The sequence below is a fragment of the Echinops telfairi genome, unplaced genomic scaffold (assembly GCF_000313985.2).
Source record: "Echinops telfairi isolate 266 unplaced genomic scaffold, ASM31398v2 ScPeMD7_23;HRSCAF=83, whole genome shotgun sequence".
NCBI classification, from domain to species: Eukaryota; Metazoa; Chordata; class Mammalia; order Afrosoricida; family Tenrecidae; genus Echinops; species Echinops telfairi.
Genome location: NW_022103920.1, coordinates 10,694,681 through 10,708,180, shown reverse-complemented (window position 1 = coordinate 10,708,180; position 13,500 = coordinate 10,694,681). Strand labels below are relative to the sequence as shown.

Genomic DNA, 13,500 nt, shown 5'->3' with positions numbered 1-13,500 from the left:
ATGTCAGACGATTCCGACAAGGAAGCCTATTCCGACGGAACAGCCAGCGACGAAGATGAGTCGGTATGTTCTCAACTTTACTTTTGCATGATTTGAGATGAACTTGAGGACATCAAATCTCAGTTAAAATGTCATCAGTGGGGAGGAGCCCAGAGGGGTTGGTAGCCTCCCTTCACTGTCCATGAGTCCCCCACAATAGTCAGCTCAAGATGCCAGAACTGTAGAAGCTGTATTTTTTTAACCCCCATGATACTGCTAAATTGTTGAGGAAACATTTAAAAATAAAAACAAATGAAGCCTAATAGCAAAAATCCCATCAGATTAGGATCAAAATATTTTTAGGTGTCGCTGAGGCAGGGAAACAATGTAACTCAAAGAAAAACTATGCCACGACTGTGTGGCATACCAGAAAGAGAAACTCTAGCCCCATTGTTTTGTTGAGAAAATACTAAGGTATTTTCTAAAGCTAAGAAGCCAAAGCTAAGAAGCCTCTGTGTTTTATAAAAATGGGTATTTGAAACCATCGGGTTTTATTTTAATTATGCTTACTGTATGTCCTAATTGTGCTGTTCCATAATAATATGCCCTCCTTGAGCCTGGCAGTTTGAAATCACCAGCCAGCTCCGAGGGAGAGAGACAAGGCTTGCTTCTCCCACACAGAGTTACAGTCTCAGAAACTCACAGGGGCATTCTCAAGGGTCACTGTCCTGTAGACACTACGAGTATTTCAGTACAAGTCAGAGTCGGAATCAGCTCAGTGGGAGGGAGTGTGCTTTTTTGGTTTGATTGGCCAGTATACGGGAGCTTCCTCAGTTCTGGCCCTACTGCACGTCACCAAAACAGGCTGAGGAGGTTCTGAGGTCATACAGGAAAAAAAGCAGAGGGAGGAGGGGAAGAATCACACCACAGTATGTAAAAATATTTTGTCTGGTTCTAGCCCATAGTTCTGAGGGATTTCCATCGCCTATTAGTAAAGTACACATGACTGTGTATGTCAATTAAAGTCCCTAAATAAAGTTCTCCACAATGTAAACTTGGATCCCGCTGGTCGCTGGCTTCTCCTGATCAATTTTATTCCTCATTTTGACCATCTGCCCACGTTTACCATGAAGCTCCGATGTGACTCCTTCCCCACAGCCACTAACATACCAACGAAGGTGAAAACGTCAGGTTTCTGAATATTTGAAATGTTAGTAAGAATTTGAGACCGTTCGCCCCAGATAGTCTTTTCATCTCGCACCCCCCCCACACACATGCCCACCCCCAATCTATTAAAGACTAAAACATATCAACTCATCTCCAGCAATTAGGAAAGAAGTAAAAACTACTTTTCTGGGTGTGGAAACAGTGGCTTTTTAAAAGAGGAAATGTACTTTCAATTCTGCCTTAGGATGAGGATGAGGAGAACTTCCTGAAACGTGTGCATGAAGATCTTCGTCGCTGTGCACTTTTAACAGGTTTGTGTCCCTCTGCAGCATCTTCCTTCCCTCTGTGATAAAGCCTTGTGGGGGGGGGGAGGACTGGGGTAGAAAACGAGCAGAGGAGAGTCAAACAAAGTCAGGGAGAATAATGCGGGGAGGGGCGAGAGTTGGAGAAAGGTTTTGAAGCGGTCTTCAGTCTTATAGCATTTTTTTTTTTTGTGGGCCTGTTGGCTTTTTTAAAGACTCTGAGAGTTCCAGCCTGCCAGGTATATTTTAGGTAAATCTGATGAATATTAAAAAAAAGATGAGTGAAATTAAATTCAGATGGTGACTGTTGACTATATAAAGTTCTCCTCTTTATAAAGAATTTACCTTGGCATTCATTTTTTAATTTTTTTTTTCAAGATCATTTTATTGGGGGCTCTTACAACTCTTATTACAACCATATATCAATTGTATCAGGCATATTTGTACATATGTTGCCATCGTTCTAAACATTTACTCTCCATTGAGAATTTAATAACTTGCTCCTTACATGCATTTGTAAGGACCTGGTGGCACCATGAATGAAGCAGTGGGTTGCTAACCAGAGGTTGGCAGTTCAAGTCCACCAACCACTCCTAGATGAGGAGGCAGTCTGCTCCCACAAGGATTTACAGCCTTGGAAATCCTGTGGATGCCACTCTATCCTATAGGATCGTTATGAGCTGGAAATGACTCAAAGACTTTTAGAAAGCATTTGTCCAACGACTTGAGTTGCAATCAACCCAATGTTTTTGAAAAGAATGTTGTTGTGAGGGGCTGCCAACTCAGGTCTGATTCAAAGTACAACAGAACAAGACACTTCCTGTCCGGCACCATCTCACGAGCCTTGTTCTGCTTGGACCCACAGTTGCAGCCACTGAATCCACACATCTCATTGAAGGGCTTCTACTTGCCAAAATTGATGTCCTTCTCCAGAGGATGGTCTCTCCTTACAACATGGCCAAACTGTGTGAGGTGACATTTCACCATCCACCCTTGCAAGGAGCATTCTGGCTGTACGTCCCTCAAGACTGGCTTGTCTGTTCTTCTGGTGGACCACAGGACTTTGAATATTCCTCGCCAGCACCATCTTTCAAGTGCCTCAGTTCCTCTGTGGCCTTCCCTTATCCAGTGTCCAACTTTCACATGCACTTGAGGAGCCTGAAAACATCCTGGCTTGGGGCAGATGCACCTCCGTCGTCCAGGTGACACCTTGCTCTTCAACACTTTAAAGAGCTCAGATTTGCCTAGTGCCATATTGACATAGGATTTAAATGAAACATGCCCCTCTAAAGAGTTTTCTTGAAAGATAATTCATTTGCAAATGGGACATGTTGTCCCATCTTGATGTATACTTGGCTCCATTGGATTAGATACTAATTCCAGTCTACCTTAATTGTGGGTTCAGGACATTCTGCTGCAAACCCTCCCCACACCCTCACCCCCGCCCAGATAATAAAACCCACTCATATTAATACAGTCCAATATGTATTGACACAAGTTTAGTGTTTAACCATCACCAAGATCTAGATGTGAAATCTTTCTGGTGCCCCCACAGAGCACCCTGTGCCCTCTTTGCAGTCAGTCCCCACCCCACCCCTTGCCCACTGGCTCCAGGCAACCACGAATTTGCTTTCTCCATGCTAGTTCTAGAATTTCGTGGAAACAAAGCCCTACGTCATGTGACATTCTGGGTCTTCTTCCGCTGTGGCATAATGCCGTTGAGATTTATCTAGTGTATTGTCTACGCTGCACATTGATCCAGTTCCCATTCTCCCGGGGAGCCCATACTGTGGGTCTAAATGTCCACCTATTGTGTTTTTCTCTGCTTCTAAAATTTCCTGGGATTTCTTCTTATCCTTTGCTGAGAATTCTGTCTTCACATTTAGTCCCAAGATGCTTTTCAGGGATGCGTAATATTCCATTGTGTATAGATACCAAAGGTGGTTTTTTTAATCTGTTGATGAGAATTTAGGCTGTTTCCAATTTTTTGTGATTGTAAACGGTGCAGCTACAAACATTGGAGAGCAGATGTCTAGTCATGGTCTGTTTCTTATTTCCTCTGGGTACATGCCCAGTAGTGGGATTGCTGGGTCAGATGGTAGCTCAGTTTCCATCTGTTTTAGGTATTGCCAAATCCCTTTCCACAATGACTGTACATAGCTACATCACCACCAGCAGTGAATGAGTGTTCCTATCTCAGCACACCCCCTCCAACATGTGTTGCTTTCTGTTTTTTTGGAACTGGGCGGCTGTCTTTGTGGGTGTTAGGTGGGCTCCCATAGTTGTTACCAGAATGTTTCCCCCTCTCCTCACAGCATAGTTTTAGGAGCTTCTTGATCACCCCAACATCTGGAGCCCCTCGCCATTGGCATCTGTGGGTGGTCTTTTCCCAGCTCTGTCTCCCTGGGAAACGGTTGGTTATGTCCACAGCTTTTCTCTTCTGAGCCCGGGGCTCTGTGGACAGCGGATCCTTCTCAAGAATGTCAATGCTTGCCCTCGCCCACGCAACCAACCTGCTCGGGGGCAGGCCCTAAACTCTGCTGCCCCTTGTGTGGGCCGTTTTCAAGTCTGCCGTTCAGCTGGGTCAGCCTTCCCCAGGCTCACCAGGCCCTGTCCTACACCAGCGTGGTTTAGGATTACTGTGAGACTGGTGTGGGTCGGTCAGATCCATTCTCTAGTCTTCTCCGGCATCCCTGGAAGACTGCCTTGAGCATGGATCATTCCAGGGTTAAGCCGAGACACGTGTGTGTGTGTGTGTGTGTGTGTGTGTGTGTGTGTGTGTGTTTCAAACTGCAGTTCCATTCACAAAATCATTGCTGTACTTGCAGACCACCTTGCACGGCCCCGGGGTCAAGCTGAGACTTCTGTGGGCTCAGACACCGGATTAGAACATGACAAGATAAAAATAATAATAATAACAATAATAAAAACAAAAAAAGAAAGCAAATGTTTTGAGAATGACGATGGCAACAAACGAACAAATGTGCTTGACACAACGGAGGGATTGTGATAAGAGTTGTATGACACCCCCCCACACACACACACACCTAATAAAATGATTCTTTAAAAAAAGGAGAACATGGCTCTGGCCCTGTCTGGTGCTTTCTCTCCTTTGGGACCCCATCCACACTTGAGACCTCTCCTCTCCCAGTTACCCAGTTGAGGAAGACCAGGCTTCTATCTGACATGTAGCCACTTGACCCCATCATTAAGTTCAAGGCCAAACTCTTTGGTCACCTCAGGAAACTCCATCTCCTCCCCTTCGCCCCTGGCTCCAGGCAGCTGCTGATGGTGCCTAGAATGGGTGGGCCAGCGTGGCAGGAAAAGCAGGAGGGAGAATATCACCCACTTGCAACTAAATCTGCCTGTTCCTGTGGGTTTTTTAGGTCCTCAGAAAGTTGTGTGTTGTGGTGGTGGTGGTATTGTGTTTTGCAGGTGGCCCAAGATTTTAGTGATCATCGGTGGGAGGGAAGGGCTGTGAGCAAGCTAGGCTGCCCTGCAGAGCTGTGGTGTAGCAGTTAGTGTTGGGCTGTGATCTGCCTGGTCGACAGGTCCAAGCCACCACCAGCAGCTCCACGGAAGAAAGGCTGGGCTTTCTCCTCCCATCCACAACGACAGACTCAGAAGCCCACAGGGGTCGCTATGAGTCAGCATTGACCCGATGGCAGTGAGTTTGCTTATGGGACTGCAGCTCCTGTCTGTCCACTTCTGAGAGGACGGCAGACCTGGTGAGGTTCACACCGTCGATTGCTGGATTTTGCGGCCGCCTGTTGCAGCGCTTTGGGCGTATCTGAACACAACCCGGTGAGGTTGCTCGGGGATCCGTTTCCTCGTCCCACTGCTTCCCGGGGAGCTTCGTTCGGGTGTGCTTGGGACAGACCTCGGGGGCTGAGTTCTCCTCCTCGGGCTCTCATCTAGAGGTGACCCCTTCCTTGGAGTGACCACCATTGGCTGACCACCGTTTCTAAGGGAATATTCCTCTTCGTGTCTCCTTTTCCGTTATGTTGCGCCGTCTTACTCCTTGTAGAGCTTCCTCAACCATCGGACATGACCGTGTTTCTACTGACGAGGGGCTCGCCTATACTGGAAGCTCATTTAACCAGCTCCAAGTCACGTAAAGAAGAACATCACAGTAACACAGGATTCAATATTGTTCCCAGTATACCCTCCCATAAGAGTGATACATTTAAATTTACCTCTTAGAAGCAGATGGCTAATTGCTCTGTGGCTGGCAGCTTCAACTATAGGAGCAGACGTGCTATTGCTCTCTAGGTTCTGAAGATAGTCACTCACCATTACCTATTCCCAGCACTGGTATTCGGCTGCTCCTCCAATGAATTCATGGAGTTTGAAGGCTTAGGTACAGCCCACTTTGATATGTATGTGGTGAGCTGTATTTAGGGCGGCTTAAGGCCCCAAGAGTATAAAGATTGTTGTTGGAAATAAAATCTCTCTCTCTGCATGGACCAGGCTCCTGAAGTCATGATAGTGGAGGTGCGCCCTAGCATGCTTTATGTTGTATGATGTCTCCTAATTTTCCGCTCAATTACACAATGCCCTCTTTGAACCCATTCGGTTGGGAGAGGGGCTAGTACCCCACAATTTGATGCCCTGAAACAGGGACCATGGAAAGGTCTCCCCAGAGAAGCATTACCCCTTGAAATGGTTGTGTAACCCCATTGAACAGAAGAGTGAATTGTGGAAATTATTTAAAATGAGGATACAATTTGGGGATTAGCAGATAAACAATAATAGTAGTAGTAATAATAGAATACATACTTTAAATATAATGGGGCAAAATGGAAGTAAACCTAAAACATGCTGTTACACTCACTCCCTTCTGAAAAATCAAGGGGTAGCCCTAACCAAAAAATAAAAGATGCAAGGGCTTTTCCAAGTGGTGAAAGAGTATAATCCATGGTTTCCCAAGGAAGGAACCTTTGCTCTAGAGATCTGGGAGAAGGTTGCTGTAAACTTAAAGAAAACACACAGAGGGGGGTAGTATCCCCATGGAGACATGGTCTTGGTGTATACAAGTTAAGGTGGTTTGGCAACATCTAAAGACAGAGCAGGAGAGGAAAGGATCATCAGTGTAAGGAAAAGTCTGAAATATACAGAAGCAGGCAGAAGTTATCAAAAATGAGGATGAGATCATTGAAAAAGCGTTTAGACAAAACTGAAGAAATTAAGACTAATTCCAAAGAAAGTCTCATGGTAAATGCCTCTGCACCATCTGAGGAGTGCAGCATAGAAGGGAACCTTAAATCATCAGAGGAATCCAGTCTTACAGTAGATAAGAACAAGATGAATACTAAATCATCAAACTTTGTGGTAGTTCCATGCTCTGGTGTCAATTTGAGAGGATTGTGAGTGAAGGGGTGGAGTCCAACCTGTCAATTAAGATATAACCAATGTGGGCACAGCCTTCTCCTGAGAATTCAGGGAACTCCTCTAATTTCTCCTTGAAGGCAGAAGACAATTCTTTCTCTATGTTCACGGCCTTGGAGACTTTCTACTGACAAGGCCCACTCCCTGGGAGATGATCCACTGACAAGACACATGGAACTATGCTAGTGCCCTGAGTTGGAGAAGCCACATGGACCTGCCCTGATGCAACCAGACCTCTGGAGCTGGAGAAGCCACGTAGAGACCCCTGCCAGCGCTGAGATGCTTACAACACCACTGGATCCACAAGACTTCCCACCCACTGGCCTGTGATCCTCCTGCATCATTGCATGCATTTCATGATTCTGAAGAAGACGTTGTAGATTGGTATCAGAAATATGGACTAATAGATTTGATCTGGACTGGGCTGGGATGTTTTCTTAACATACAACTGCCCTTTATATAAAACTCTTTCTTATATACACACACACACACACACAAAATGAGCAAAATCAAGTAACAAAAGAGAACAAAGCAACAACCACAACAAGCCAATGAACACAACAGCATGAAAGAAAAGCTTGTAGTTAGTTCAAGGACTGTTCATTGGCCTTTAGGAGTGTTTTCCGGTCGAGTCTGATGGGGTGTCAAGCCCTGGCCCCAAAGTCTGTTTTTGGTATTCTCTGGGGACTTCATTGCTCTGCTCCTCTTGCTGTTCTGTTCCACGCCCTTAGTGTTTTGTCTCAGTGTGGTGGGGTCAGATGGGGCGGAATTCCCATACTGTGTCTCTAGTGCTGTCCCCTGTAGGGCTCTGGGTCAGTGAGGGATGGCCTTGAACAACCTTCAATGTATAGAGAATAACCATGTAGCTACTATGGCTATTTTGAATTTTACATATAAACAAAAAGGGGGATTGTGGGGAAACAAAGATTTCTCCCAAGTTGTCTCCCCAAAATATATGCCAAACTTAGCTGCTTGCTACACATGGCAAATGACTACACTTGGAGGTCAACAGAAATAGGTCAGGGGTTATTCTCCCTAAGAGTTAGCAGTCATCTAGAGCAAGCAGACACCACTGTTTATCCCACAACATGTAGAGCCCAATCGCTGCAGATAAGGATAGTAGTAACTTGTTTCCCTGAGGAAGTGCCCAGGGAGATCAAGCCCACCCAAGGGTGACCAAGGTTAGGCCGCCATCATGAATCTAGGGTCGGCTCATCTTGTTACATGTATACCTAGTCCCTCCACTTCCTATGTGCACACCCCGAGCTCATCCCCTTCCTGTCACGCTGATGCCTATTGTACATCCCCTTCCTGTGATGTGTGTGCCTATTGTACTGCCACTTTCTGTGACCTGTGGTGACCTGTAATCAGGCTCCCCTAAAGAGATATAAGCCTTGGTTAGCAATAAACGGTGGTCACCACCCACCTCACCTCTGGCCCTCAGCCCACGCTATGCGTGGACCTGGTGGGTAAGATAATGGCCATCCAGGAGGTAAACATGCTACCGTGAAATGTGTCTGACTTCTTTATTTTACTCTCTCTCCTATCTCTCTCATGATCTATGACTTTATTGTAATCTTTATATATAATCTCTCTTTTTAAAAAATCATTTTATTAGGGGCTCATGCAACTCTCATCACAATCCATACATACATCAGTTGTGTAAAGCACATTTGTACATTCATTGCCCTCATCATTCTCAAAACATTTGCTCTCCACCTAAGCCCCTGGCATCAGGTCTTCATTTTTTCCCCTCCCTCCCCTCTCCCCCCTCTCTCATGAACCCTTGGTAATCCATAAATTATTATTTTGTCATATCCTGCCTTGTCTGACGTCTCCCTTCACCCACTCCTCTGCTGTCTTTATATATCTCAACTGTACAATTGCACTCACTGAACCCGTGATTAGTTGTGGGGGGCTGGCCTTCCCCCCACACTTCCAAGACAAATTGGTTTGTTCTTTTGACAGTCTATGGTACTTTCAGTATTCTTAGCAAGCACTGTATTTCAAACACATCCTTCTTCTTCAGTATTCCTTATCCAAGGTCCAGCTTTCACCTGCCTAAGAGGCCATGGAAGATACCATGGCTCAGTCAGACTCACCTTCGTCCTCAATGTCACAGGGAGCAAGGCTTATACTCAAAGAGGCTGCCAAGCCCCAAATCGTCCTCAAACCTACTGAGCCCAGTTCAACTGAATCCTGGTCCAGTTGTTGCTTTTGTTGTCATGCCCAAATTCTAGAGATGAAATGCAAGAGAAATCAAAGAGTCCAGTGCAGGGTGGACGTCAGGAAGTGTGGAGCAGCCCCTGTGAATCCCACGTAGTATCCTAGAAGGAGGAGCGAGAGCTCACTGATCACGTGTGAAATGGAACTGCGGAGAGGCAGCAAGGAATTCTCGCTCGTGCGTGCCTTAGGGGGCAGTGAGCTCCTGTCCATGGAGGAGGAGGAGTTTAACTGGGTAAAGTTAAACTGAGAATGGCTGTACAGTTTGAAGGATGTAACCATCATGTGCAGAACCCTGAACTGGTGTTACGTCTTTGCTGTGAATGTATACAGCAGTGCCATTCAGTTCAGAGAGATTGTCGCCATGTGACGGGGCTTCTAAAGAGTTCAAAGTGGACAGTTTGTTAAGAAAGCTTCCAGAAACAAACACTCGCTTGGAGTCGCGGTGCAGTGGGTTAACATGCAGGCTCCTAACCCAAAGGTCGCGCTCTCCAGGGGACAAAGACAGGGCCGTCTGCTCCCATAACGATTTACAGCCTTGCAGTCCCTGTGAGGCAGTTCCACTCGGTCCTGTATGGTCACTGCGTCAGAATCAACTCCACGGCAGTGCGTGATGATTTAGCATATGTTAAAAACATATGAGAGTGACATGTTAAGTTCAACCGTTTCATTGTATTGTCGGCATTGTTCAAAGTATTCACAGCACAAACAAGGCGACATCAAACCTCGAAGTGTATGTCTCGGTGAGACGGATGACCTCCTCAAACCGGAGCGCCGCCTCATCTTCCTTTGCCGAGTTTAACTGCTCCTCCCCCATGACCATGTTTACCTCCTGGATGGCCATTATCTTACCCACCAGGTCCACACACAGTGTGGGCTGAGAGGGCCAGAGGTGAGGTGGGTGGTGACCGCCGTTTATTGCTAACCACGCTCCCCTGTGGACCTGAGTCTCTTCCATTTCAAGGCGCCAATTGCACTTTCCGGTCCCTGCTGTCACTTTGCGGAATGCTGGTGGTGTGGTGGTTGCTCTTTGGGCTGCAGTCTGCAAGGTCGGCAGTTCAAACTCCAGGGCAGAAAGTTGAAGCCTTGTACGTCCATCGAACCACAGCCTCTGAGACCCACAGAGGCCGTTCTCTGCTCTGCTCTGTTCTGTGGGTCGTGATGCGTCAGAGTAGACTCGATGGCAGGGAGTTTGGACTTGGAGTTTTGTGTTGTCATTTTGATCCCACACAGAGATAGATTTGTTTGTTTGTTTGTTTGTTTTTTCAACCGTTTTATTGGCATATAAGTCCCATGTTATACAACTCAATAGTTCATTCGCATCACGAAGAGCTGTACAGTCATCACCACAATCGATTCTAGGGCTTGTTCTTCAGTCTTGTCCTCATCGTGATTAGCTCCCCATTTCTCCCCAACCTCCCCTGCCACACCCCCAAGGAACCATGAATCCAGTCACTGTCTCCATAGATTTCCCTATGCTGGATTTCATATGCAGAAAATCATTAAAAACAAAATAAACGAACACCAGATGAAGTAAACCGGTAAAACCCTCGATCGAAAAGAAAGCAGAAAATATGAAACACTAGAACGAAGCTGCCAGTGAATTCTCTCTGCCATGACCAGATAGATATGTTCAAAGAAGCCCGTGCCCAAGGCAGACCACCGGGACGGGCGTGCCACGAGTTGGCAGCGGCTCGTAGTTGGCAGCAGCAGAGTTTGGCTCTGTTCATTTTGGGTAGCGATGGTGGGAATCGAGTTGGCCTTCTTGCCCCTGATGGTTGGTTTCCTGGGACTCTCTTTCAGCAGGCCCCATCTGCGACCCGTACTTGCCGCAGACGACGCAGATACTCCTGGAATACCAGCTAGGGAGATGGGTGCCCCGCCTGCGCGAGCCACGAGACCTCTACGGCGTGTCCTCTTCCGGCCCCCTGAGCCCGACTCGGTGGCCCTACCACTGCGAGGTCATAGATGAGCGAGTCCAGCATATCGGTACGTCCGGAGCCCTTCCTGGGATCCGAACACGGGCAGACTGCACGTTGCCCACCTGGCTTGTAAGGAGGAGATCCACCCTGCTGGGGCAGTAACAATAGAACATACCAACACCCAGCGCCCGCACGTGAGGTTTCCCAGACCGCAAATCCTGAGGGGAGCAGTCAGCCCCATCTTGGAGCGGCTGGTGGCTTTGAACCACTGACGTTGTGGTGACAAACCCATCCATCCCCTAACCCACAGTGAGGCAGTCTTGAATCTTCTAGAAGCCCCATTTAAAAGGATAGAAGAAGAGAGTTAGGATTCATTTCAAATGCACGCTTTCCTTAATCCAGGATACAGGAAAGAATTCTCATTCCCTGGTTTAGTGCGAAGTCTTTGATGTGTTTGTGAATCTCTATGGTCAGCCCGCTCAACTGCAGCAGCTGCCCGTGCTTGAACAGAGGAGCTTCAGTCATGCTAAGGAACCCTGGGAGCACAGAGGCTCAAGCAGCCTGCAGGGCGTACCTGCAGGGGGTGGGGGGCGGGTTCAAACCTACCAGCCACTCCCAGGGAGAAACATCAGGCTGGCCTCTTGGGTTAAGACAGACCCAAGAAATCTTCGTCTCGGAAACTGCGGGTGATTCCATTGGGCCTGGACGGAAGCTGGGTTTACAACTGATATCTTTGTTCTCAAATCTTGTTGAAGTGGGAGCGGGCTTCGGAAAAGTAGTGGGGAAATGGAGTTGGAAGGGAAGATACAGGGATTTTCCCCATGAACTCTTCGAAGGCCCCGCTTGTGGCCGGTGGAGTCCCAGGCTGGCTCTGTGAGACAGCTCTGTGCTTTTCTTCCCTTTCTTGTGTTTCCTTGACTCTTTAACTTGTGTCTGAGGAGCCCTGGTGGCGAGGAGGTCAAGGGCACGGCTGCTAACTGAAAGGCTGGGATTTTCAAGCCTAGCGGTGGCTCAGGCCCCGAGGGAGAAAGATCCATTTATTTGTCCATTGGTTTCCATAACAATGTCGCCTTGTGCCATTCCACTCTGCCAGACAAGGTGGGCAGGAGTCAGAAGGCACTGCTTGGGTTAGATGGTTTGGTGTGAATCTCTGCTCCGTTGGCCTCCGGGGCCAATTTCACCCTTCTCATTTTCTCTCTCTTCGACTCAGTCTCCTCTCTCATGCTGACGTCTTTATTGTGCTTGTTGTGGACTGAGGACTGCGTGTTACGGCAACTGTGTACGTTTGGTCCCTGTGCCTTGGTCATTGGCTCCCAAGCTAGGCATTGGCTCTCCCCGTGCCTGGCAGCAGCAGCAGCTTCCCACAGCCGGGCAGGAGGGAAGCACTTCAGACCTGTGGGTCACGGTCAGGTGCTCAGCCGAGAGAAAGCTCTCCTCCTGCCCCTGGAAGTTGCCTACTAGGTCTATGCCCACCGAGTCCTCCCAAAGGAGAGCGATGCAGGCATGTCTGGCCTCTTGGCTTGACATTCTGGATCAATTTCTTTGCCTAAAGAGTGTCTTCAGAGTGATCAAGTATTCGGACACCCTCCCGCAGATCTCCTGCGGCCCACCTAGGCCCCCTCTGTCAGAGGGTCCTGGGTCCCCACAGCTAAGAGAGAAGTCACGGAGGACCCTGCTGGATGGAAGTTTCTTTACTTTGTTTTGTTGTCGTTGTTGTTGTTTTTCATGTTCCTGGCTGCTATTTACTTATAGGCACTTTAAAAAAATGAATTACAGTGTTTTATTTATTCATTTATGTATTGTTTGTTATGCTTTATTTAATGAAAGAAACCTTTTTTTAAAAACTTCTTTTTAATGTGCGTGGAATGAAGCATTACAGAGCAGATCAATTTTCCACTCAGCAGTTCATATGCACTTTGTTTCATGTCCGTGACTGCAAGCCCCACCACGCACCATCTGTATCCCACTCCCTCCCTGCGTTTCCTGTCTCCAGTCCTCTTCCGTCCCCAACCTGCTGAACCTTGTCCTGGGGTCAAGGCCACCCTCTTGATCTCACATGGCTGAAGATTCTAAGGTGCGCATGCCTTCCCTCGTGTGACTGCTGCACTAATGTCCCTATTGTCCGTCTGGAAACTGAGCCATGCGGGCTGAGTGCTCCTCACCAGGTCTGAAAAGTGTGGCTCGAGGGCCATGGTCTCAAGGGTTCCACCAGTCTCCATCTGACCAGTCAGCCTGGTCGTTTTAATGACGTTGAGGTTTGTGTCGCATATTTTCTTTCACACGAACCAGGACTTCTGTTGTGATTCCATTGGGGCAGTCAGCCGTGGTGGCCCGGCACCACCTCTTTCTTCTGGTGTGAGCCCGAGAGAGTGAGGGGGCCCGTGGTGCACGAGTCCATTGGGCTAAGTGTTGCCCTGTGATTTCAATTGTAAACACTAAGTGTTGCACCTTCGATGGCTATGCCCTTGCTTAAAAACCCCCAGCCATTACTCGTCAAAGATGCAGAGCCTTGTCTTTGT

At 47.6% G+C, this 13,500-nt stretch overlaps 1 protein-coding gene across 1 annotated transcript in view; it reads left to right on the top strand.

Annotated features, from left to right (window-relative positions):
* The window catches only part of AGBL3 (AGBL carboxypeptidase 3), a 74,508-nt gene continuing 61,008 nt past the window's right edge, over positions 1-13,500 (top strand). Inside the window, exons 1-3 of the mRNA XM_004707895.1 lie at positions 1-63; positions 1,391-1,457; positions 10,863-11,048. Of these exons, the coding sequence (XP_004707952.1) occupies positions 1-63; positions 1,391-1,457; positions 10,863-11,048 (316 nt within the window). The remainder of the gene's footprint in view (positions 64-1,390; positions 1,458-10,862; positions 11,049-13,500) is intronic.